This window comes from Dipodomys ordii, unplaced genomic scaffold, assembly GCF_000151885.1.
Source record: "Dipodomys ordii isolate 6190 unplaced genomic scaffold, Dord_2.0 Scaffold31, whole genome shotgun sequence".
In the NCBI taxonomy this organism is placed as follows: domain Eukaryota; kingdom Metazoa; phylum Chordata; class Mammalia; order Rodentia; family Heteromyidae; genus Dipodomys; species Dipodomys ordii.
The window spans coordinates 9,949,261-9,974,274 of NW_012267247.1; the positions used below are offsets into that span (position 1 = coordinate 9,949,261).

A 25,014-nucleotide genomic window follows, 5' to 3' on the forward strand; every position below is an offset into this window, starting at 1 on the left:
TGTGGAGAGGTACCTGAACAACCCCATGGAGGAGTGATGTTATCTCATTACTCAGATATGTGATGACATGGGGCTTAGAAAATCTTTGCTGTGTGCTGGGAAGTTGGCTCAGTGGTAAAGTGCTTGCCTCTCATGCATGAAGTCCTGGGTTCAATTCCTCAGCACCACATAAGCAAAAAAAAACAAAAACAAAAACAAAGAAAATCTTTGCTGTAATCCTAGCTACTCAGGAGGCTGAGATCTGAGGATCGTGATTGAAAGCCAGCCTGGGCAGGAAAGTCCGTGAGACTCTTTATCTCCAATAAACCATTAGAAAACTGGAAGTGGCGCTGTGCCTCAAGTGGTAGAGCACTCATCTTGAGCTGAAGAGTACAAGGACAGCGCCCAAGCCCAGAGTTCAAGCCCCACGACCAACAACAACAACAAAAAAAGTCTTTGCTGTGCTGAGAACCACATTCTTCCCGCTGCCCTTTGATTGGGCCCACCATGAAGCAGTGTCTACCTCTGAGGAGCATGGAAGTGGTTATGTAGGGACTCAGGATTCTCAAGTGGAAGATGAGTAACATGCATGTGTCAGTCAGCTTTCTAACACTGTAACAAATACTGGACATAATCAACTTATAAGGAGTAAAAGTTTATTTTGGCTTATAACATCAGAGGATTCAATCCATGATCAGTTGGCCCCATTGGTTTGGGGCCTGTTGCAGTACTAATGGTCTGAGATCTAGAGGAGTGCAGTTTGAGGTCAGTTCAGGGAGAAGAGTTTGAAGGGATGGAGACATGGCTCAAGTTGTTGTAGAATGCCAGCCTAGCAAGTGTGAGTCTCCTGAGTTCAAACTCCAGTAACACACACACACACACACACACACACACACACAAACACACACACACACACACAAACACACACACACACACACACACACACACGGGTGGAGGGTGAAGAAGGGGCCAGGATCTTACAATCCCGTTAGGACAAACTCAATGACTTAAGAGACTGCTCACCAGGCCATTACCTCTTACCCTGGGAAACACATCTTTAACACATAGGACTTTGGGGAATATTCCAGATTCAAACTATAGTAGTATATGTAAAGTAACCTTGCCTAGGTGCTAACCCTGAGCTTTTTCACTCAAGGTTAGCGCTCTACCACTTTAAGCCACAGTTTCACTTCCAGTCTTTGAGTGGCTAATTGGAGATAAGAGTCTCACGGACTTTCCTACTCAAGCTGTCTTCAAACCATGATCCTCAGATCTCAGTCCCCTGAATAGGTAGGATTACAGGCATAAGCCACCAGCATCCGTGAGAGCTTTTAAATCAGAAACTACTTACATTTTCTGTTTTCAAGAATAAATCAATTTTTCTAGAACAGTCGAAACAAACAGAAACAACAACCTTAGACCAAGGACTCACTTTCAAAGTACTGTTTGATGAAAAATCAGGGAGGAAAATCCTTCAAGCTTTTAGAGTGAAGACACAAATAGAGTTGTCTATGGTGACAGGACTGTTTCCCCAGCATGAGGTTCCCAGCTATAGGTAGCAGATATCAAAATGCCATGGGAGATAAGCTGTTCAACCTTGGTGACAAAGCCCAGACAAAACAAGAATGGAAAATGCAGAGACACATACAAAAACAGGGCCCAACATATTTCCAGGGTAGAGAAATATTTAATAAAATCAAGAGTCAAGAAACAGTCACTTGTACAACGTATCCCCCTTACTTGCTGCTGATCAGGCCAGGAAGCCCCTAGGTTAGAATCTGGCTGAACCTCCAGAAGCCACAGTGTCTCACAAGCATTTCAGGGTAACGCTGAACAAGGCCAAACTCCAAAGGCCATGGGAGCCTCACAAGCACAGGCCAAGGGAGTCCCCATGTCTAGTCTGAGGAAGTTCCCACATGCAAGCTGGGAACCCTACAGGTAGGCTGGGGAGCTCCACAGGTCAAGAGATCCCACAGTTAGGAAAGGCCAGGCCAGGAGAGCTGTGGCTGTGCCAGCTGTGTCCAAATGGTGTGTACAACACTGGGCTCACTCCTTCAGGAGTTTGTGCTTGACTGTGGCGCTTTCCGAGCAGAGGTGGACAAAAAGGGTGCCGGCAGCAGTACGGGCACGCAACTCTTGCAGTTCATAGTCGTGGGCCCACTCAATGTTACCCCATTTCTGGATCTGAAGAGAGGAAAAAAGTTGTTGGGTAAACTGTCTGATCTGGCAGCCTCTTGGCCAGAACCACGATCCATTCCTTTTGCTAGGCTAGAGGGCAAATAGGCCCCACATTGCCAACACACATGAGATGTGTTGGAAGTAGCATGTAAAACTACCCAGATGGCCAGAGAGATATTTGTACTCTGTGGTGTAGAAGGTTTACAGAAGTACCTTCAGATCCAGGACCAGTGGCTACCTAATGTTGGATAGGCACTGGGTACCAGAACCAAGCGTGTTTCCTCTGAGGGAGCCTGACCCATGTGCTAGTCCTTCTCCCACACTTCTTCCCAACTATATCCAGTGTGAGGCAGCCTGCAAACTGTCATCCTCTCTCGGCCATATCACCATGCAGGGATGTAAGTGTTACCCCATCGCAGTGGAATAAATAAATGAAGCCAGGCTTCATGTGGATTTAGTTCTGACCCTGAGGAAGTGTCAGCACTAGAGAGATCTTGCTCTGCAGCCTGCAGACTCTCTCTAGGACTAGCAAATGAAAAGGAGGAATGCCCAGACACAATGTAGCTATCAGATATAAGTATGACTCCAATCCAATCAGTTGGCTCCTCACTACCCTGTTTGTCCAGAAATACAGAATCTTTCAGGCCACACAAACTGCCTTCTGGTGACCCAGTCCCAGCTTTACAACTGTAATAGGTCATCTGAGTTTTAACCTTCACTTTATATCAGCTCATCTATGATTTTTTAATTCTCACTTTATGCAGGATGAAAACCAAAGTACAGAATATGAAAGTCTGGTCAGAAGCATAGCTCTTGCAAGGACTAGGTATGGCTCAAGTTGTAGAGTGCCTAGCAAGCAGGAGACCCTGAGGTCAAAAGTTCAAACCAGGGCTGGGAAGGTGGCTCAGTGGTAGAGTGCTTCCCTTGCAAGCATGAGGCCCTAGGTTCAATTCTTGAGCACCATATAAGCAGAAAAAGCCAGAAATGGCATTGTGGCTCAAGGGGTAGAGTGCTAGCCCAGACCCAGAGTTCAGGCCCCATGACAAAAAAAAAAAGTTCAAATCACATTATCCCAAACAAAACAAAATCCCTCAGAGCAAGAAAAAAAATAAAGAAAAGCAGAGACCAGAACAGAAGCCAGGTTTCCTGTGTCTCCACCCAGCTCTAAATTCCTCATAAGGTGACCCTTTTCTCATGAAATTGGTTTAGAGAATGGCTAGCCAACTCTGTTGTACAGAGAGTTTTGGGTTTCCTTCTCCTTCCTCCCCCAGCATTTGCCCAAGCAGCAGCATAAATATTCCAAGAAGGTGGAATCTATTTTTTTTGTTTAAAAAATTATACTAGGGATCAACTCATAATAGCACTTAACCTTCTGAAGTTGGAGGAATCACAACATCTATAACACAAAGATTGAAAGGAACAACATAGTTTTCAGAGTTAAAAAATGCAACTGATAGCATAGCAAACCTTCATTCAAACTCACTAAAGCAAAGCTATGTACAAACAACAGCTACTCCTCTGCTTCTCTGCCAGCCAAATGACATGTGAGGATATGAACACTTAGAGGACTCAACAGCATAAACAGACCCCTGTCACATCAGCAGGCCTGTTCTACCAGGTCATAAAACTCAAGTGCAGAGTGGGACCTTGATCTTCCTAGTCACCCAGATCTGGCACATTTTTCAGAGATGTGATCTGTGCCTCAGTTTCCTTCTGTGTGAAATGGAAAATACATCACTTTCCCCTGGCCAGACTATTGAGAAGTCAAAGGTAAGGGGAGTACTTAGCTTGTTTTTCTGATAGCATGGCAGATAAAACCTAGGGCCTCAAGCATGCTAATCAAATGCTATACTTCTGAGCTGTAACCCCAACCCTGATAATACTTCTATTGTTCCTTAGTTTGTTTCTGTATGTACATGAATAATAAAGGTCAGGTTTGCATAAAAATATGTCAGGGAGGTTGGTCCCCCTGTCTGTAAATTAGGAAGGGATGAGTCAGGGACCTAAGATCAGCATCTCACCTGGTACTCCTCTTCCAGGCGTGACAGTAGCACAGCCTGCTCCACTGTGAGGTGCAGGTCAATCAGGCCTAAGGTCAGCACCAAGGACTTGAGCTGGGCCACTACAAACTCAATCCCTATAGAAACACAAGCCACATCAGAAACAAGGCAAAAACAATGCAGCTGCAACAACCTCCTCTTAAGTTCCTGCACAGAGAATAGGAAAGGAGGGCAAAGGCCCAAAAGGGGCTTGGTCTACTCTCCTAGAAGGCTTTCTTTGGGTGACATGTCTCTGCACTTCCCTAGGTGGAACATTATCTGAATTCCACAATCAGAGCCTTTTCCCAAGTCCCCACCCAATGATTGGCTCATAAAATGGGTATATGACCCAAGTCAGGCCAATGAGTTACAAACTTTGACTTGCTTGAAAGGAAAAAGCCAATTTTCTGCTGCAAAGTTTGATCCTGGAGTGTGAGTGAAAGAGTTGGCATTACAGCCAGCCAGCCTCACTGCTCAGAGAGCCCCAGCAGGGGATGTGCTGACCTGCATCACATCTACAGGCCCCAGGCCTGAGGAAGCACAATGCTTACCTTGTAGGGCCCACATGTTATAAGATGCCAAGTGGTTGATGAGCATCTCCCGAGTCTTGGCAGGAATGCTGGGTCCCATTATGCTAGTAGAAGAACCAATCTCCACTCCGTACCTGAAGGCAAAGACTTTTGGCATGTTTTTGGCATGCTGTGTTCCAATAGCAGCCCAGCTTTTGACTAGAAGCAAAAACCTAAAGATAGCATGTAGCTAAGGGAGTATCCTTGGGGACCCTGGGAGCAGCTGCCACTGGTCAGTAGTCTCCTGTCTAACCAATCCCTAAAAGCAAACCCAGAGGAGCTGAAACTGCCCTGAATAAAGGCACAGTGTTCAGTCCTGTAATCAATACCTGTCTGAAATGCAGTACACATAATGGGGTACATCTTTTTTTTTTTCTGGTCGGTTGTGAAGATTGAACTCTGGGCTTGGGCGCTGTCTCTGAGCCCTTCAGCTCAAGGCTAACACTCTACTGCTTGAGCTACAGTGCCACTTTTGTTTTCTAGTGGTTTACTGGAGATAAGAGTCTCATGGACTTTCCTGCCCAGGCTGGCTCTGAACCGTGATCCATCCTCAGATCTCAGCCTCCTGAGTAGCTGGGATTATAGGCGTGAGCCACTGGTGCCTGGCTCAGTATCATTTTTCTTCTACTACTTAAAAAATAATCTTGCTGAAACTACTTTGCATGTACTTATAGGATCTTGCTGTGTAGTCCAGGCTGGCCTCAATCTTGTGATCCTCCTGCTGTAGCCTTTGGAGTACTGGGATTACAGGTGTTTGTCACTCCCACTCCCCAGCTCCTTAGTGAATTTTCTAAGAGTACATAGTGAATGTAGGAAATAGATTTTTTACAAAAACTATTAGGGGGCTGGGAAGGTGGCTCAGTGGTAGAGCGCTTGCCTTGCATGCATGAGGCCCTGGGTTCGATTCCCCAGCACCACATAAGCAAAAAGAAAAAAAGCCGGAAGTGGCGCTGTGGCTCAAGTGGTAGAGCGCTAGCCTTGAGCTGAAGAGCTGAGGGACAGCGCCCAGGCCCAGAGTTCAGGCCCCATGACCGGACCCAAAAAAAAACTATTAGGGACTGAACATCGCAACTGCCAGAAAAACCTGAATCCAGGCACCTAAGTTAGTATTAGAGGTCATTACATTCCAAAATATCATTGTCTCTTCCTATTTTTCATATATCACAGTTGTTTCAGTTTTCCTATCTTGTAGAGTACTGGATCTGCTGTTTTCTTTAAAAATCCCAGGATGTGGCTAGGGGTATTGTTTAAGTTGTAGCCAAGAGGACCAAAATTCTAACCCCAATACTGCCAGAACAGAATGCAAGATGTGGGGGCCATTGTTAGCACTCAGGAAATGAGGAGCAAATGAATGGGGCAGGCTGGTAGAGATCACTTCTGTGAAAAAAATACTATAGCAAAAAAAATAACAAGTACCATGAAAACTAACCCTTCCTCATTTCCCTTGGCATGAAATTTATTTTGCCACCATACCAATAGTCACAATTATCTTCCTGTAAAAGAAAAATATTGGGTGGGCACCAGTGGCTTACACCTATAATCCTAGCTAGGCAGGAGGCTGAGATCTGAGGATCACCGTTCAAAGCCAGCCCAGGCAGGAAAGTCTGTGAGACTCATGTGCACTAGAAAACTGGAAGTGGCACTATATCTTCAGCAGTAGAGTGCTCTCCTTGAGCTGAAGAGCGCAGGGACAGTGTCCAAGCCCAGAGTTCAAGCCCCAAGATTGAAAAAAAATTTTAATTAGTTAAACAATTAGGTATTATCAATTCCTAGAAACCACACATCCATAGGACATTCCACAGTTTTGCAAAAAGCTACCTAACTCCTATCCAGGTGCATATGTATGTTACATGCTATTTGGTGATTTTATTTAACAGTGTGACAACTGTAACAAAGATAAAAAATAACTGCCAAAATCTGAGCAGTCACCTCTGCTATGCAGGCTGCTAGGCTTACTGGAAGACCTCTTGCAACCAGAGAGATAGGAATTAGTCCCTTTCCAGATAGGAAAACAAGCTCAGAGAGATCAACTTAGTAGTTCAAAGTCACATAACTAACAATGGCAGAGCTGGTATTCAAACCAACACTGTGGCCTTGACCCACAGGGGCAGGAGGCCTGGAGCCTCCTTGGAACACAGAACTGTCCTTATGCTCTCAGTACAGTATATTCTGGTAGCAGGTGCTCAGTGCATGATGTGAATGATTTCAAGGAACATTTTCCCCAAGGTGATCATGAACTAAGGGCTTTGGGTGCCCAATGTGACTCTGACTCCAGCACCCTCCCCAACTCCGAGCCCATTTTCTCTGCAGGCTACACATCTTACCTTTTCTCAGCCCACTCTATGATTGGATCCCACTCATTCTTTTGAAGTTCCACTAATGTCTCTGGCTCTTCCACCCTGTAGCTAATTCATTGTAAAAATCACCTTCATTAATAAAAAAGTACAATTCATTCAGGGACAGAAAAGGAAAACAAAAGGGTAACAAGCAAAACCTTCCCATCACCAACCAAGTGCCCCAAGTCTTGTCCCTAAAGCAGTGGTTCTCAAAGTGTGGCCTTGAGGTCTGAGACATCCAGGCCAAATCCCACACCTAAGGAAATTAGAACCTCTGGGGATGGAGCCTGTTCTAACAATTCTCCAGGAGATTCTAGTATGAGCTTGAGCTTGTGAACCTCTCCCTAAACGCTTGCAGCACCATTACTATAGTACCACTCTAAGACAGATCCAATTTAACAACCATACCACACCCCAAAACCCATGCCCAGAGAGATATGCCAGTAATTCTAATGGTATTCCTGCCCTGGCCCCTCCCAAGACACCATGTTTCTAGCCACAGACAAGTACCTATTGACATCTCTAGCCATCTCTTGGCTTAGACACCATACCTGAGGGGACAACCAGAGACGCTAAGCTATGCCACTTGTTTTGACCAAGAGACAGTCAAGACATTTAAAGGGAGCCAAGCTGCAAAGCTTTAAGGATGGGAATCCCAGGGGCACTATAGAAAGCCAGTCTCATGTGGGGAACAGAGGATATGCATGTGTAGAAAAGCTGAGCTTCCTTCCACTCATTAGAATGTGTGGGAAAAGTAAATTGGACAGGCTTTCCTCCTCCTATCTCAACCCACAGGGAAAGGTAGAAGCTCTGGCATCCCATCTTTTAGCTCCCTTCCCCAGGGGTCTGGTCTTCATTTCTTATCAGGACCCCTGTAGAGGGGTGTGTGCGTGCATGCATGTGCGTGTGTGTGTGTGTGTGTGTTTTAAACCCTTTCTGCCTGACCTTCCTTCCAGCAACTGATCCCACCACCAATCTCTAATTGACCCATGGGCCACTCCCTTCCAGAGCATCTGGCTGATATACTGTGTCATCCCTGAGCACTCTTGAGCACTAGGGCCAGCAGACACCCAACAACAAGAGTTGTTCCTTTCATATCACTGTCTAATTAGCTGTTAGTCAAAGAATATAGAAATGAGGAAAGAATTCAGACCTGGAGGCCAGTCTCTATTGTTATCTGTAATGACAGGACTGCCAATGTGCACATGTGAGAATGTGACAGTGGCAGTCACGGTCAAACACCCTGCTGGGGTTGGCAAATGAGCCCTGTGGTCCTGAAGCCTACAAGAGCTATCTGTGAGTGACTATGCCCCCCACCCCCAGACCATGGAACACCATGTGCTCTGGCAGTGCTCTTCTGGGATCGGCAGAGTGGCTACATGCCAATGTCAAGCAGGCTGCTTTCCTTCTCTCTGGCTTCTTCCACTGGCAACTTTCTGGGCAAATGAGGCAAAATAGCCCAAGGGGTTCACTCAACCTAGGAGGATTACTTCTCCAAGTGCCAATTACCAGATGGTGTCAGTGTCCAGAAACTTTACAGCTGCCCGGATCAGCTGATCCTTGTTTCGTTGGGTTGGGTTGTCCAAGGATGTGTTGCACAATGTGGTCTGAATGAAAAGGCAGAAAGGGCCCTGTCACTACCTGTGGGGTTCAGGCAAAAGCCCTGCTTTCCAGAGGATACTGCAACTGACGCAAAGTAAAACAATAGGGCAAGGAGAGGACAGGCACCATAGGACTCTGGACTCAGATGTCCTCACAGCTATAGCACACCTATGAAGACACACTGGTATGGGGCACACATGCACCTATGGGGTATGCATGATAGCAGGTACTATGCTCACAGCTCTAGTGTACTCATGTGACAGGCTATTTATTTCTACTGCTTTTCATGCTCATTATCACCATGTTCTGCTGTGTTTAATTTAATCCTCACAACAGTGCTTTGGAATAAACTCCATTTTTGCTCCCATTTCAGAAATGTGGAAACTGAGGCCCAGAAAGGCGAAATACACCCTCAGATAGAATAAGTAACAGTCAGGGAACTGAAATCTGACTAAAGTGTTTTAGCAGCTGGTTCTCTTACCACCTTAGAAAGCAGGAAAATGAGCCACACTGAGATCAAGATAATTTTCCAGACTTACCTTGTGGCCCTGATCACCCTAATTTCATCAGCTAATCAAGGAGCAGGTGGCACTTCAGCATCTGTGCTGTTGTGAGAAGGCCCACCTGGGTTTCTGTGTCAAGGGTGAACACAGCAATGACCAGCTTGAGAGTTGAGAGCTCAGTGCCAACTGAGCACCATGCTGAGCAGGGAACCATGCTGAGGGCTTTCCATGTGTCACCTCATTGAATCCTGACCACAGCTCCATAAGGCAGCTATGTTACCACTCATTTTTCACAAGATGGGGGGCATGGGGCTGAGAAAGGGGCAGCAACTTGCCCAAGGTCACAATGTGGAGGCTGCAGAGGCTAGACTCAATGTATGCTTGCTTCCTGCCCTCCCCCTTCCTGTCCTAGTGCCTCAGAGAGTCACCTTTGTGTAGGGGACAAGGGAAGGAGGGCTCTGTGGGGCACCTTGGTTCCTGCATCCAATCAAAATTTACTGAGTGCCATCTAAACTTCCTGCTGGGTCTGCTGAGTAACAGACATAGCCCCTGCCCTTCTGTCGCTCACCAGGCAGAAGAGGCAGATAATAAATGTGCAATCATAAAACAGCCCATTACAGATTGTCTAAGTGCTGACAGAACAAATGACCAACTGCTATCATCAAAACTAAGAAAGCCAAGCAGTCAGCAAAGGTGACATCTGTCCTGAGACCAGAGCAGGAACCAGTTATGCAGGACAGTGTCCCTAGCAGAGGAACCTGCAGGGGAAAGAGCTCTAGCCAGACAGGGAAAGAGCATGGCTTGTTCAATGCCTAGAGAGTTGGTGAACCATATTCATCTCTTCTCCCCTCCCCCACGCGTACACACACACACACACACACACACACACACACACCATGCCTTCCTTCCCACCATTTAGTAAAGAGTGTAAAATTTTTTGCCAGGGTGTAAATTTGCACAGAGAACTTGTTACCAGGTGCATGGTATAGAACTTGATTGTGTCCTGCTGGGAGTCCCATTCAGTGGCCACTGCAATGGCTAGGGCCTCACTGGGGACTGTAAAGAGCTTGGCTTGGGGAGTTTTCAGCTTCCTGTGGTCCAGGTTTATCTCAAAGCCACCTTGAAAGATCAAATAAAAAACTCTCAGAGACTGTGAAGTGCAATCAAGTGACCATTCCTATATTTAGCCCCTTGAATTGGTGCACACAGAGACAATATCTGACAATATCTGACACAAAAGTGCCAAGGATAATCCCACCACTGAACCAGCTGCAGATGAAACATGTGCCCAACCATTCACAAAAAAAAAAAAAAGAGGCAGTCAAAAATTTCAGATACTCACCTTCACCCTGTGTGATGCTGACATTCTGATAAAATCTCTTCCTTTCTGTAAGACAGATTTTTTAGAGAGGTAGTTTAAAGAAGCGTAGAGAGGCTCAGGAGGCGACAAGACCAGCTTGCATCATTACTGCTAATGCTGATTGATTGGCTTGATTTTCACATCACCATTCAAGGTCTGCCCTAGTCTACAGTGTAATCAACAGCCTCTGATTAAAGCTGGGGGAAGGGAACATCTGCTCTCCAGGGACTAGGAAGGAAAAGGACTGACAGTTCTGGAACAAGGGGCAAGTCTGGTCAGGAGCAGACTGTGACTTGAGGATTTCCCACTACCTGCTTTAGCATCTAAGCATGTCTGCCTCCCTTCCCCAAGTCAGCACAACATACCAAATCTAAATTAGGTGTCTGAATAGAGTAGAGCTAGCTCTGAGAAGGGCCAAATGGGAAACCTCTGTGTGTGTGTGTGTGTGTTTATTCACACACATATGCGAGCACATAATGTGCAGGCAGAAAATAAAGCTCTCCCTGTGTGTGTGTGTGTGTGTGTGTGTGTGTGTGTGTGTGTATTCGCGCACACATGCGAGTACATGATGTGCAGGCAGAAAATAAAGCTCTCCCAGGAGTATTTCCCATCCTCTCTCTCCAATTAATTAACCTAATTAACCATCTTGCTTGTGTATTCAACAGGAACTCCAAACATTTCCTTCAAGAAGGGGGAAAATGGGCTGGGGGCTTAGCTCAAGAGGTAGAGTGCTTGCCTGGCAAACGCAAATCCCTGGGTTCAATTCTCTACTGGGGGCTTAAAAAGAAGAAGAAAAATTTGGGAGAAATTGATGTGTGTCAGGCATGAGAGGAAAGGAGACATCAGGTTCTGCTCTAAACATATTTTCATGTTTTATATATCATATCACTAACTTGCATAAACCTTACTTGATATCATTAATGCTTAAAGGTAAGGGACCCATAATTGTATTCCCCATACTGCATTTTTTTTAAACTAAAGTCCAAATTGTTTTCCCAAAGAACTATTTGTATGCCTACTATGTGCTCTGCACTATTCTAGGCACTTAAGATACAACAGTGAGTAAAAGAGATAACAAAACAACAATAAAAACAACAAAAACAAAAATAAGCTTTTTTTTTTAAACTGACCAGATCTGGCCTGAGATAATGTGGCACAATTCACCACCTTCATGGGAAATTGTAACATCAATTCTGTCACCAAAATAGATTTGACACCAAAATAGATTTCAACCACACTAGAGCTTTCAATGTTCCTGTTTTACCTCCAACTATTAAAAAAAAAAAAAAAACTGGTCCTGGAGCTTGAACTCAGGGCCTGTACACTGTCTTTGAGCCTCTCTGTGCTCAAGGCTAACACTCTACCACTTGAGCCATAGTGCTACTTCCAGCTTTTTCTGATTAAGTGGTACTGAGGAATTGAACCCAGGGCTTCATGCATGCTAGGCAAGCACTCTACCACTAAGCCACATTTCCAGCCCCAACTATTTTTATCATTATTATTACTACTTTGTCAGTCCTGGGGCTTGAACTCAGGCCTAGGTGCTGTCTCTGAGCTTTTCTGCTTAAGGCTAACTCTCTACCACTTTGCACCAGATCTACTTCCAGTTTTCTGGTGATTAATTAGAGATAAGTGGCTCTTAGACATTCCTGTCTGGGATGGCTTTGATTCTCAGATCTCAGCCTCCTGAATAGCTAGGATTATAGGCACGAGGCACTAGCATCCAGGCCCTTTTATATTTAAGCAGCAATCAGGTAAGGGTCAGAGGCTTCCTTTCTGTCTCATGACTGGATGGAGGTATCTAGGCTACATTTGTTGTTTTCTGTGCTAGGCAGGCAGGAGTTGGGTGAAACAGCACTCTAATTCAACACTGGGGATCTTCTTGTGGACTGCAGGAAGACCTCTGAGATCTGGGTGCTTGTGGTTCACACCTGTAATCCTAGCTACTCAGAAGGCTGAAATCTGAGGATCATGGTTCAAAGTCAGTCTGGGCAGGAAAGTTCTTTGTTTTTTTTTTTGTTTTGTTTTGTTTTTTTGAGTCCTGTCATGGGGCCTGAACTCTGGGCCTGGGCGCTGTCCCTCAGCTCTTCAGCTCAAGGCTAGTGCTCTACCACTTGAGCCACAGCGCCACTTCCAGCTTTTTTCTTTTTGCTTATGTGGTGCTGAGGAATCGAACCCACCTCATGCATGCAAGGCAAGCGCTCTACCACTGAGCCACCTTCCCAGCCCGGGAAAGTTCTTAAGACTCTTTTTTTTTTGGTTGGTCGTGGGGCTTGAACTCTGGGCATGGGCATTGTCCTTGAGCATTTCAGCTCAAGATTAGCACTCTACCACTCGAGCCATAGTGCCACTTCCATTTTCTGGTGGTTTATTGAAGAGTCTCATGGGGACTTTCCTGTCCGAGCTGGCTTTGAACCGCAAACCTCAAATCTCAGCCTCTTGAGTAGCTAGGATTACAAGCATGAGCCACCAGCGCTGGGCCATAAGACTTTTAACTCCAATTAATCACCAAAAAAAGAAAGAAAAAAAGAAAAGAAAAAAAGCCAGAAGGAGAGCTGTGGCTCAGGTGGTAGAGTGCTATGAGTAAAAAATAAGGGACAGCATCCAGGCCCTAAGCTCAAGTCCCAGAACTGGCACAAAAACAAAACAAAACAAAAACAACAACAACAAAAAAGAACTTTGAATGTTCAGCCCTCAAAGACTGACTTGATTTTGGAGGTGTGAGGAAGTAGTTTCCAGAGTAGAAATTACTTGCATGAAGCTCCAGTTTTCAGAAAGCATAAATTTTCGAGGACTGGAAAGATATCCAGAATGAGACTGGAGCAGAGAAAGGCTAGAGATGCCCAGAGAGGCCATTAGGCACAAAGTTGCAGAGTCTGGTACACAGGTAAGTCACAGTAAAGGGAACAATGGGAGTAAAGGGTTCACATAGACAAATAAGAATGTGATCTGGACAACTCATTAGGTGGAACCCCTGAATCCCAACAATGTCACAAAGTCAGTAGTTCTTCACCTGGGCCCTCACGGATCTGGGTTACATAAGACAAATCATGAAACTCTCATAGTCTCAGCAAATGTAGGGTTTGCTAACACTAACAGGAACACCATCTTTAAAAGAGAAAGAAACTGCTACTCTTTGGAGGATCCGTAGAACTGGGGACTATTTTGAGTATGAATCACTGCCTTTCAGAACATCTGTGGCAAAAATACAGTGTTTTTTTTTAGAGAGTTCTGTGGACCATGCAGATGCAAAAAAAAAAAAAAGGATATGTGAAAGAGTGTTAATTTACAGAGTTGGCTAGAAGAAAACAGATTATGTAAGCAGAGAACGACTTAAAAAACCTGCCATGTAAAGAGTGATGAATAGGAAATTAATGCCCTCTGGCTCTCTTTTTCCCATGTAGCTGCTTCAATTCCTATAAACAAATAAATCATTTTATTCTATATTACTTCCTCTACAGTCCTCTAGTCCCAGTCTATATGGATTGGTGAGAGATCTTTTTTTTTAATTGTTATTATTAAGGAGTTATATAAAGAGGTTACAATTCCATAAGTCAAGGAGTAAGTACAATGCTTCTTGCACAATGGCAGCCCTTCCTTCACTTTGCCCCATTTGGTAAGAGATCTTTTAACCAGGGAAAATTTCCAAATTGACCTTCACTTCAGAAAGACTCGATGCCTCAGGAACTACAACTCCCACGGTATACCAAGAGGAAGTACTCCTCTCGGAATTGACTCTATACCTTTATCTTTTAAAACAGTGCCACCTGGAGGGCCTAGAACCTTAAAGCTGAAATCCTAATAGGGCAGCGCACTATCTCTAATCTTAGGGCCATTCCAACCAATGGTTTTCAGGTATCAAAAAATTTCAGTACAGGGCTGGTAATGTGGCTTAGTGGTAGAGTGCTTGCCTAGCATACATGAAGCCCTGGGTTTGAGTCCTCAGTACCACATAAACAGAAAAGTCCAGAAGTGGCTCTGTGGCTCAAGTGGTAGAGTGCTAGCCTTGAGCAAAAAGAAGCTCAGGGACAGTGCTCAGGCCCTGAGTTCAAACCCCAGGACTGGGAAAACCAACAACAACAAAAAAAAAATTGAGTACAAGCTAGGTGAAGGTGGCTCATACTTGTAATCATAGCTATTCAGGAGGCTGAGATCTGAGGATTGCAGTTTGAAACTGGCCCCGGGCAGAAAAGTCCCCGTGAGACTCTAATCTCCAATTAACCATTCAAAAACTGGAAGTGGCATTGTAGATCAAGTGGTAAAGCACTAGCCTTGAGCATCAAGAGGCTCAGACCTCAGCACCCAGCCCCTGAGTTCAAGTCCCACAACCAACAAAAAATAAAAATAAAAAATAAAAAAAATCAGTACAGCTGCCCCAGTGGCTCACATCTGTAATCCTAGCTATCAGTAGGCTGAGATCTAAGAATCACTGTTCAAAGGCAGCCAGTCCAATTAATCACCAAAAAATTGGAAACAGAGCTGTGGCTCAACTGATAGAACACTTGCCTTGAGCAAGAAAAACTCAAGAATGGCACCCAGGCCCTGAGTTTGAACTGGGGGAACTCAGGTCTAGGGGACAGGGAGTGGTGGGGAGAAAATATGCTCATGTATGCATGGACAATAAGCACATGAAAATATGCTTGACCATATGCAAATCAAAACCACAATAAGCCAGGTATGGAGGATCAAACCTGTAATCTCAACACTCAGGAGGCTGAGGCAGGAGGATTGGGAGTTCTAGGTCAGCCTGGACTACACAGTGAGATCTTGTCAAACAAACAAGCAAAAGAACGCCCATGAGATTATCTCTTCACACCCCTTAGGATTTCTACTAAAAAGACTATAGACATTAGCAAGTGTTGGCAAACATATGGAGAAATTCCTACTAGAAGAAATGCAAAATGATACAGATTCCTTGGAAAAGAGTCTAAAAGTTAAAGGTATATATTAAAGAGAAACAAAAATACAAAAACCCTCACAAAACTTATAATTATAGGTGTATTATACATAATAAAAAAGGGTAGAAACCACTCATGTGTCCACCAATGGATGAATAGACAAGAAGAGCTGTATATGTATATAACAGAGTATTTATTACTCAACAATAAGGAAAGAATGGAACAGTGATATATGATACAACATGGAAAACCTCAAAAACACTGTTTGAGCCAGACATTGGTAGCTCAGGAGGCTAAGATTTAAGGATCGAAGTTTGAAGCCAACCTACGTAGGAAAGTCTGTCAGACTCTTTATCTCCAATTAACCACCAGAAACCAGAAGTGGCACTGTGTCTCAAGTCCTAGAGCACTAGCCTTAAGCACAAAGAGACTCAGGGATAGTGCCTAGGCTCTGAGTTCAAGCCCCAGGACCGGGAAAAAAAATGGAAAATCCAAAAAAGTCCAGTCACTGGCGGCTCATGCCGGTAATCGTAGCTCCTCAAGAGGTGAGGCTGAGATCTGAGGATCACAGTTCAAAGCTAGCTCGGGCAGGAAAGTCCATGAGATTCTTATCTCCAATTAACCACCAGAAAACCAGAAGTGGTACTGTGGTTCAAGTGGAAGAGTGCTTGCCTTAGCTAATGAGCTTAGGGACAGAGCCCAGGCCCAGAGTTCAAGCCCCATGACCTACCAAAAAAAAAAGAAAATCTAAATTCTATTTATGAAACAGAGAAATCTATAAAGGAAGAAAAGTAGTGGTTGTCTAAGGTTGGAGGAATGGAAGGGATAAGGCAGAGTATACATTTTTTTTTGCATGATAAAAATATTCTAAAATTGTAATGGTTGTACAACTCAGTGAATACACTAAAAACTACTGAATTTACACTAAATGAATGACTGTAATTCTTCCAAATATTTACATTTTCCAAATGTATAAATGCACTATTTTCCAAATTACTCTTCATCTAGACTGGGAGTTGTTAAACTTTTTTCTGCAGAACCAGACAATATTCTGGGCTGTGTAGGCCATATGGTCTCCATTGCAACTATTCAATCCTGATATTATAGTGAAGGCAGCCATATAATATGTAAATTAATAAAGGTTGCTGTGTTCCAATAAAATTTTATTGACAAAAACATGTCTGATGTGAAGACTATATAAACTTCCTCAATCCAAACCACATTACAGCAGAGTGCATAATGTCTCTCATGTGGTAAAGACCCTAGATACTATCTTGTCCAGTTGGCAATTTGTAAACAGTAGAGAAGAGACTTCTAACCTTGCCGGGCTCAGGTGGCTCACGGCTGTAATCCTAGCTACTCAGGAGGCTGATATCTGAGGACTGTGGTTCAAAGCCAGTCTGGGCAGGAAAGTCAGTGAGACTCTTATCTCCAATAAACCACTAGAAAACCAGAAGTGGCGCTGTGGCTCAAGTGGTAGAGTGCTAGCCTTGAGTTGAAGAGCGTGGGGACAGAGCCCAAACCCAGAGTTCAAGCTCTACTACCAACTAAAAAACAAAAAACAAAAAAAAAAAGCTTCCAGCCTCGACTTCTTGGGTATGTGCCTTCAACCAGACACACTGCTTGTTCAGAACATCTACCCCCTCCAACCATTTGACAGATCTCAGACAGAAAGGTACAAAACTGCCAGGCCATAATAGCTTTACCCAGTTCTCTTTGCTGCATCATCTCCTTTTCCATACCTCAGTGAACCCTCCCTAAACCATTTCTCTCTTTTTGATGACTTTAGATGTTTAGATTTTCTTAAACTAAGTTCAATCCACTTGCAACTGAAGTCTTCATCGAGAAGGACTCACTTGGGTTTAATCCTCCACCACTCCAAAAATGCACAAAGATCTCCTGACTGGTATGGTTTTTGTGGCACACAGACCTGATGCTTTCATGCATTCCTAATTCTCATCATCTTTGACTACTTACCAATTGCTAGGTACTCCTACTGGCCTAAACTATAAACCCGTAGATCTGCAGTGCAAAGGAAAAAAGATGGTAGATCAAGTGCCACAATGGAAAGCAAGCAGCATCTATCACCTAAATGAACCCAGTGCTTTTGCCAACTTAGTGAACTCCTAAGAGTGTCCTTTTCATTTCTGAGATGCCCTTGCTTAGTCTTTTTTTTTTTTTTTCCTGTCTGTTTTGCTTGAAATGAAGTCTTACTAGTCCATCCTGGCCTCAAACTCCTTGGCTCAACTGATCCTCCCTCTTGGGTAGCTGTGATTACAGGAGTGCACCATACCAGGATTCCTTCTTTCTCTTTACTGACTTTGCATTACCTGGGGACCTTCATTTAGGTCCCCAAACGTGAAATCTCCATTTATGTAAAATTATGGATCTTTGTAGCCAAAAGGATCCTCATGGGTAACCTAGTGCTTCAACTCACTAAAGAATGAAGATATAATACATGCCTAAGATCACAGTACCTCTAGAGTTCTGAATTTCTTTTTTTTTTTTTGTTGGCCGTGGGGCTTGAACTCTGGGCCTGGGCACTGTCCCTCAGCTCTTCAGCTCAAGGTGAGTGCTCTACCACTTGAGCTACAGCACCACTGCCGGTTTTCTGGTGGTTTATTGGAGATAGGAGTCTCACGGTCTCTCCAGCTCGGGCTGGCTTTGAACCGCGATCCTCAGATCTCAGCCTCCTGAGTAGCTAGGATTACAGGCGTGAGCCACCAGCGCCCGGCAGAGTTCTGAATTTCTTAAAGTGGGCAATGCTGCAAGGATCCATACCTTGTTGTCACTTCTGGACAATCCTCTTCCTCATTATTGGACTCTTATTCCATCTTTTAAGCCCTACCATCATCAATGCCCTTTTATCCAAAACCCTCGTCACTGAATACCCACTTACAGCCGTCTCCATAGTTGCTTTAACACAAGTGTATTATAAGCTACCCTGTTTACTCGGGATAAAATAACCTGCACGTCACATCACCCGGGTGAAACAATCCATTTTGATGACCACTGTGCTTCTTGCTCCCAGCAGAGAAAATTTGAATGGAGTGTCACTGCTTTTGATTCACTGGAATCACCCTGGCTCTCACCCGAAAATCTCTCTCCAGCAGCAGTGAAAGAGCCACCAACTTCTAGGCTTCATCATGGTCAGAGGATAGAGGAGACTTCTCCCCTAGAAAGTTCTAGAGAAGGTTAAGATTGTAGTAGAGCACTGGGACAGAGGGCCTGGAAACAGGCAGATGTGGGATTGCAAACTGAGTCTATCCCCTCTGTGCCAGGTTTTGTGCTAGGTGCTGGGACCAGCTTTTGCCCTGCACAAAGGTCACCATCTGCTCTGTGACCTTGGAAGTTTTGATCCTGAGTCTAAATTGCCCAGTCTGGAAATATCAAGACATCGGCCTCCCTATTTAAAGAAACCTATTAACTTTGAGAAAAGCCTTACAGGCCAAATGTCAATCACTGTCTTATGCCCTGACAGTGCTACGCCCCACTCTGGTCTTCCCGGCCCTAGTCTGGGCTTCCCTTTATATCATCTATAACAGGGCTGGATTGGTCTGAACAACCTCGTGGGTCTCTTCGACTGGGTCACCCGCCCCCCCCCACCCTTGGCACGCAAGAAACCCTCCACCAACTTAGCTGGCCGGGACCTGGGCCAAAAGGTAACGTGTCCTGGCCTCACCTGTCGGCGGGACATAGGCCCGGGCTGGAGGCTGAGGGGCTGACCTCGGCCTCACGGAGGCGGCAGGGTCACCTGCAGGCCGGTTCAGGAGTCGGAGCCCTGGCTCCCGCAGCCGGAGCCAGCTCCTCCACATGCTGCCAGAGGGGTTGGGAAGACTCGCGGCGCGAAACCTGAAAGCCGGAAGTAGAGCAAGGGGATCCCTTAGCCACACGCTCGGGCTGTACGGAAACCTCTCACGGCCTCCCCAGAGCCATCAGGTTCCTCTGGACGCCGCCATGTTCGCATGACACCTACCGCACGCCGTCGCCTCGGCGCGCCTCGGGCGCCCTCCCCTAGTCAATCAGCATCACAAACGAGCTCGCCCCGCCCTCTCCACGCCGCGCTTCCAGGAAAAAAGACTACAAGTCCCAGAGGGCCGCTCGCGAGCTCCGCCACATGTTCTCCCCACTCGCCAATGGGCGGAAGCGCCGCGTGAACTGGTTCCCGCCCCCCGGGCGCGCCCGAGCCAATCGGAAGGGGCGGTGTGTGTGCGAGGGCAAGTGGGAAGGGGGACCCAGCTCAGGACAGGGAGGCCCTGCTTGCAGGTCCTGGGGTCCCGGTGGCGGCCCGAGCGCTCGGTGCGCAGGCAGCGGGCGGGTGGTCCCCACCCCCACCGGCGCGTGCGCGCCCGGCCCCTCCCTCCCCACCCTCCTCTGCTCCCGCGCGGCGGCGGCGGCGGTTCCTCTCCCCCTCCCCCCAGCCCTGGCTCCGGGGGACCCCGCGATGCCGGTCCGCACCGAGTGTCCCCCGCCGGCCGGTGCCTCGGCTGCCTCTGCGGCCTCTCTCATCCCGCCACCGCCTATCAACACCCAGCAGCCCGGCGTGGCCACCAGCTTGCTCTACAGCGGCTCCAAGTTCCGCGGCCACCAGAAAAGCAAGGGGAACTCATACGACGTAGAGGTGGTGCTGCAGGTGAGCGCCGGGCCGGGCCGGGCCGGGCGGCCCGGGGCCCGAGGGCCTCCTCGCGGCGCTCACGGGTGTCGCCCTCCCTGGGCTCCTCGAGCCCGCAGCCGCGGACCAGGCCCTCGCCTCCTGGGCCTCCTGCACCCGGCGCCTCCCACCCGGACCTGTCCAGCTGGTGCCTCGCACTCTCGAGCCCCAGCCCATACCTCCCTTCAGATCCCAGAGTCTGTGATGACTGAACCCCCGGTAGACCCCCGAACCTTGTCCTAGAGTTGAAGCCCTTGACCGGCTCTCCTGGGATCCGGAAGCCCCCCTTCCCTTCCATGACTGCCCTTCTGCTGGCCTGGATCCTTCCTTCCCAAGACCCTACGACCAGCCAAGCCTTCCCGCCAGCCCTTCTCCGACCCCGAATTCTCCACTGGTTTCTTCAGACTCCGTGCCCTCCTCGGGATGGCTCATGTCATATCCTCCCAGATTTGAGACATATGCCTCCTATCCTCAGACCCTAGAACCTTTCTCCCTGCTGTTACGGAGTTGGAAGAGCCTATCAACCCCTCGGGAAGTGGGAGTACCTGAAGAAGACACTCCGTTGGCTAAGATTCCCCTCCCCGCCGCCCCCCCCCCCAGCCCATAGCTGATTTCCTCAGTCCCTGGTTTCCTGCAAACTGCTGTTAGGACCTTGCTTACCCTGGGGTGCCCAGGAGTACCACCTTCTTCAGTCTCCTGCCTTGTGTTCCAGCCACTTCCCATTCCATCCTGGCCTCCCATCCTGATCTCCCTCCCCATAATCCATCTACCTTACTGCTACCTCCCAAGAGACCTCTCTCTCAGTGTTAACTTTTATGTACAAGGCCACAGGGCTTCCACCTCAGATACCCACGTACTGGGAAATCTAACTCAGTTTTGTGTCATGTCCTCTCACCTCTCCCCTATTTGACCCAGATTTCTGTGTACCTGTCCCTGGAACCACACCTGCTCCACCCCTTTCCCATAGCTCAGCTCTCTCTCACAGTTGCACACTGGACACTTCTGCCCCAGCCCAAGGATATGGATGGTGGTGCAGATACCCACTTATTTCCATTCCTTACAAAAAACGGTTGCTCTGCTTCGACCCCCTAACCACCTGAGGGTGCCCTTTCACCCTCCCTTTGCTGGTTTTCCTGACCCTGCCTCCTAGGCTGTCCCCAACCTCCTCTCAACACCTCTTCGTTGAAGGCCCTGCCAGAGGCCCTGTATGCAGCCTCACTGCCCCTGTGTGAAGATGGGATGTGCAGTGTGCTTGTCCCTCTGCTGCCCTTTGCCTTTTCTAATTACATCTTTGTCCCTTGACCAAGTACTTCTCCCACCCAAAGACAACAAGAATGTCATTTTTGTACCTCCTGGGGCTTGAACTGGGGGCTTGGGCACTGTCCCTGAGCTCTTTTGCTCAAGGCAAGCACTCTACCACTTTGAGCCACAGTGCTACTTCCAGTTTTCTGGTGGTTAATTGGATTCTCAGACTTTCTTGCCTAGGCTGGCGTCGAACTGTGATCCTCAGATCTCAGCCTCCTGAGTAGCTAGGATTACAGGCATGAGTCACTGGTGCCCGGTCAGCCTCTTTTCTTACTGATTTGTGGGAATTCGTTTTCTTTGGTTTTCATATGAAAACTGCATCTTCATGTTACTTTTATGTCCTACCTATAAACCTAAAGTTCTGGCATGAGCCAAGGTATGTCGAAAACTACTGTGGCAGGGATATTTATTCCTTGTAACTATGCGTAAGAATGAAGATGCGGTCTGTTGGTAGAGCACTTGCCTACCATGTGCAAGACCCTTTATTTAATCCCTAGCACCACAAGAAAGCAAAAATAACTGCCTAATGTGGTAATTTCTTTGTTGCTTAAAATGTAAGGCTTTCAGCTAATCATAAAATTCTAGAAGTGAGATTCCTGGTTAGTCATGTTTGGAATGGTCCTGAATTTGTGCCCTTGTGGTGGTTTTTGAAGTGGACAACTTTGAAGGGGACAACTGGCAAGGGTAGCTAGGTGTCTGCTAGAAGTCTGCTTTGGTTCCTGTAGCAACTGCTTCCTTCTGTTAATAGTGTGTTATTTCTGACCTTGTGAGGTGCCAGTCTTCGTGTGACTCAGTGGAAGTAGTGATTGAGTTGGGGCACAGCTGGGCCATGTCAAGAAGCCATTGAGTAGGATGTGTGCTGGAGGGGGGGGGCGTGTCATGGATGTAGCCCTGTATCTGGATTGGTGAGCTGCTCTTGTGGGGAGGGGGCGGCTGTCATGCTATGGAATGCAGCCCGACATCTGGATTGGTAAGTTGCTCTTGTGCATCACTGTCACCAGTCATGTGAATTGCTCCATCATCTGGTTTTTCAGCCAGGACTAGTTTCTTCCACTCCGCCTTCATTTCTCTGTACATTTCTTTCCTGTCTTTCATCACTGTAATCATCTTCTTTCTTACTTGTTTTTCTTTTCCTTCTTAAGTACCTTATTGAGATATTACTAACATACCACAGTTTACCTAGTCACCTTAGTAGTTTATAGTATATTCACAAAGCTGTGAGACCATCACTATAACTTAATTTCAGAACATCATCACTTCCCAAAATAAACCTTTATATCCTTTAGTCTTTCCTCAGATTTGCCTATTCTGGGCACTTCATATAAACAGAATTATACAGTATTTGGCCTTTTATGACTGGCTGCTTTAACTTAGCATACTATTTTGATGGGTCATATCTTAGCATGGATCAACATTATTCCTTACTACTGTTGTATCATCCATCATAATGGTTGTCCATGTGTAGATAGACAACATTTCGTTTGTTCTTTTTTTTTGCCTATTACAAATAATGCTGCAACATTTTTTGCTTATTTTTGAGACAAGGTTGTACTACATTTACTTGTTGGTTTTAAACTAGGCTGAAGTAATCTTTCTCCTCAGCCACCCAAGTGCTGGACTGCAGTCATGTACCACCATATTAGGCTCATGTAGATATAGGTTTTCACTTTTCTTGAAGGGGTAGACAGAAAGGAGTGGGATGGTTGGTCATATGGTAACCATGTTTAAGAGTTTAGTGATTTTAAGCGATTATTTTATGACTGTGGCAGCAGTATACAAAGGCTTCAACTTCCCCACATCTTCAGCAAGACTTTGTAATATCTGTCTTTTTGGTGTGGCCGTTGTAGTGGTGAGCAGTGGAATCTCATTATAGTCTTGGCTTGAACTTCCCAGAGGATGTTGTGCAGCATCTTTCTGGTACTTTGTAAAGCACTTTCTGTTTTGATGTTCCAGTGTAAAGAATTCCCCAAATCTTTGTGGATTTCTGACTTTTCTCCTCCTCCCTCTTAAGTTGTCTACTCTTTACTCCTTCTGCCATTCCAGAAGCCACCAATAGAATGAAACTGAGAACCCTGTGAAAATAGTATTTTAAAAGAGCAGTTGTTGGGCACAGCTGTCCTGTGAGACCCTCTTGCTAAACATTTGCCTTGTTATCTTTCTCATTGAGATGCTGGCCCTCTCCTATGGTGAAAGCTGTATGTGTTGTGGGGTAATTTAAGTTCTTCAGTCATCATCAATGGGAGAGTGGGAGAGATACATGGTTGAATGAAAGCCAAACAGAAATTATGATTCTTGAGCATGTAGTAATCTATGCAAATGCAAGCCAACTTATAGTCTAATTTTTAATATTATCAAGTGTCCCTGCCACCTAATACACTCATTCCAGCAGCTGTGAAAACCCAAACAGTACTAAATTTAATGAGAATTGAATACAAATATATGACCTTTAATAAAAGTTCTTTGCTGAACCATGTTACTGTAGATCAGCTGTTTTCAGTAATGTCCAGTGCCAAGGTCAACAGATGAAGGTATCTGAAATGGTTTGGCCGTTTTTGCATGGATTCCATTCCTCTGTCACCAGCTCTGAGCTGTACAGGTACTTTAGCTTCAGGGAAGCTCATTTGCTTTGGTGCTGACATCATCTGGCTGACTAAGTTCATTACAGTTTTTAAGGACTGCCTGAGAATTTGATTTATGGCATAATTGGAAGTAGTTGAGTTCCCAAATGTGCTAAGTACCAGAAAACCTTTCTACTTTTTTTTAAACCATTCTTTTATTGCTTTGTAGTACCCTTTCTAGTTTTTGAAGTGAGACCTCACTTAACATGAAAATGTCCATGTGCTCCAGAAGTTACTGTACATTGTTTTGCTTTAATTCAGAGGTTAATAGGAATAGTTTCCCACTTCACAACAGTTGGACTCACTTTAAGTCATGAACTCTGAAATCCTGCCAGTTCAGGATGAGTCTGTAGATTTGCAAATGTCTGATTAGTGTGCTTTCAGCTCCAAGTAACCATGCTTGTTTTTTTTGTTTGTTTGTTTTTTCTTGGTTAGTTTTAGGGCTTGAACCTCAGGACCTGGGTGCTATCCCTGAGCAACTTTTTGCTCAAGGCTAGCCCTCTACCACTTGAACCACAGTGCCACTTCCTATTTTCTGGTGATTAATTGGAGATAGAAGTCTCATGGACTTTCCTGCCTGAGCAGGCTTCAAACCATGATCCTCTCATCTCAGCCTCCTGAGTAGCTAGGATATAGATGGCCAAGTAATCATATTTTCCATTTCAAAATAGCTTACAGAGGGCTGGGAATGTGGCTTACTGGCACAGTGCTTGCCTAGCATGCATGAAGCCTTGGGTTTGATTCCTCAGTACCACATAAACAGAAAAAGCCAAAAGTGGCTCTGTGGCTCAAGTGGTAGAGTGCTAGACTTGAGCACAGAGAGGCTCAGGGATAGTGTCCAGGCTCTGAGTTCAAGCCACAGGATTGGCTTGGGGGAAAAAAAAAAGCTTACAGAATGAATAAACTATTATCTCACCCTAAAAGGAGTTTGAAGGTGATGTGATCTGAGGTTAGTTAGTTAAGGGGTTCTTTTTTT

General features: G+C 45.9%; 2 protein-coding genes across 2 annotated transcripts in view; one reads left to right on the top strand and one right to left on the bottom strand.

Annotated features, from left to right (window-relative positions):
• Positions 1-1,650: 1,650 nt before the first annotated feature.
• Atpaf2 (ATP synthase mitochondrial F1 complex assembly factor 2) lies at positions 1,651-19,453 on the bottom strand. Its single transcript, XM_013016356.1, has 9 exons — positions 19,441-19,453; positions 19,147-19,316; positions 10,549-10,593; positions 10,180-10,325; positions 8,611-8,708; positions 7,090-7,170; positions 4,748-4,860; positions 4,179-4,294; positions 1,651-2,163 (listed from the first exon to the last, which is right to left on the bottom strand). The coding sequence occupies exons 2-9, from the start codon at positions 19,277-19,279 to the stop codon at positions 2,026-2,028; spliced, it is 870 nt and encodes a 289-aa protein (XP_012871810.1). The 5' UTR covers positions 19,280-19,316; positions 19,441-19,453; the 3' UTR covers positions 1,651-2,025.
• Positions 19,454-19,908: 455 nt separating this feature from the next.
• The window catches only part of Gid4 (GID complex subunit 4), a 22,314-nt gene continuing 17,208 nt past the window's right edge, over positions 19,909-25,014 (top strand). Inside the window, exon 1 of the mRNA XM_013016342.1 lies at positions 19,909-20,097. Coding sequence (XP_012871796.1) covers positions 19,909-20,097 — 189 coding nt within the window. The remainder of the gene's footprint in view (positions 20,098-25,014) is intronic.

Coding starts and splice junctions, on each gene's coding strand:
- Atpaf2 (XM_013016356.1), bottom strand. CDS start 19,279: ATGTGGAGGAGCTGGCTCCGGCTGCGGGAGCCAGGGCTCCGACTCCTG. Junction 10,594..19,146: donor GGCCTATGTCCCGCCGACAG/GTGAGGCCAGGA, acceptor TCTGTCTTACAG/AAAGGAAGAGATTTTATCAG. Junction 4,295..4,747: donor TAACATGTGGGCCCTACAAG/GTAAGCATTGTG, acceptor GTGTTTCTATAG/GGATTGAGTTTGTAGTGGCC.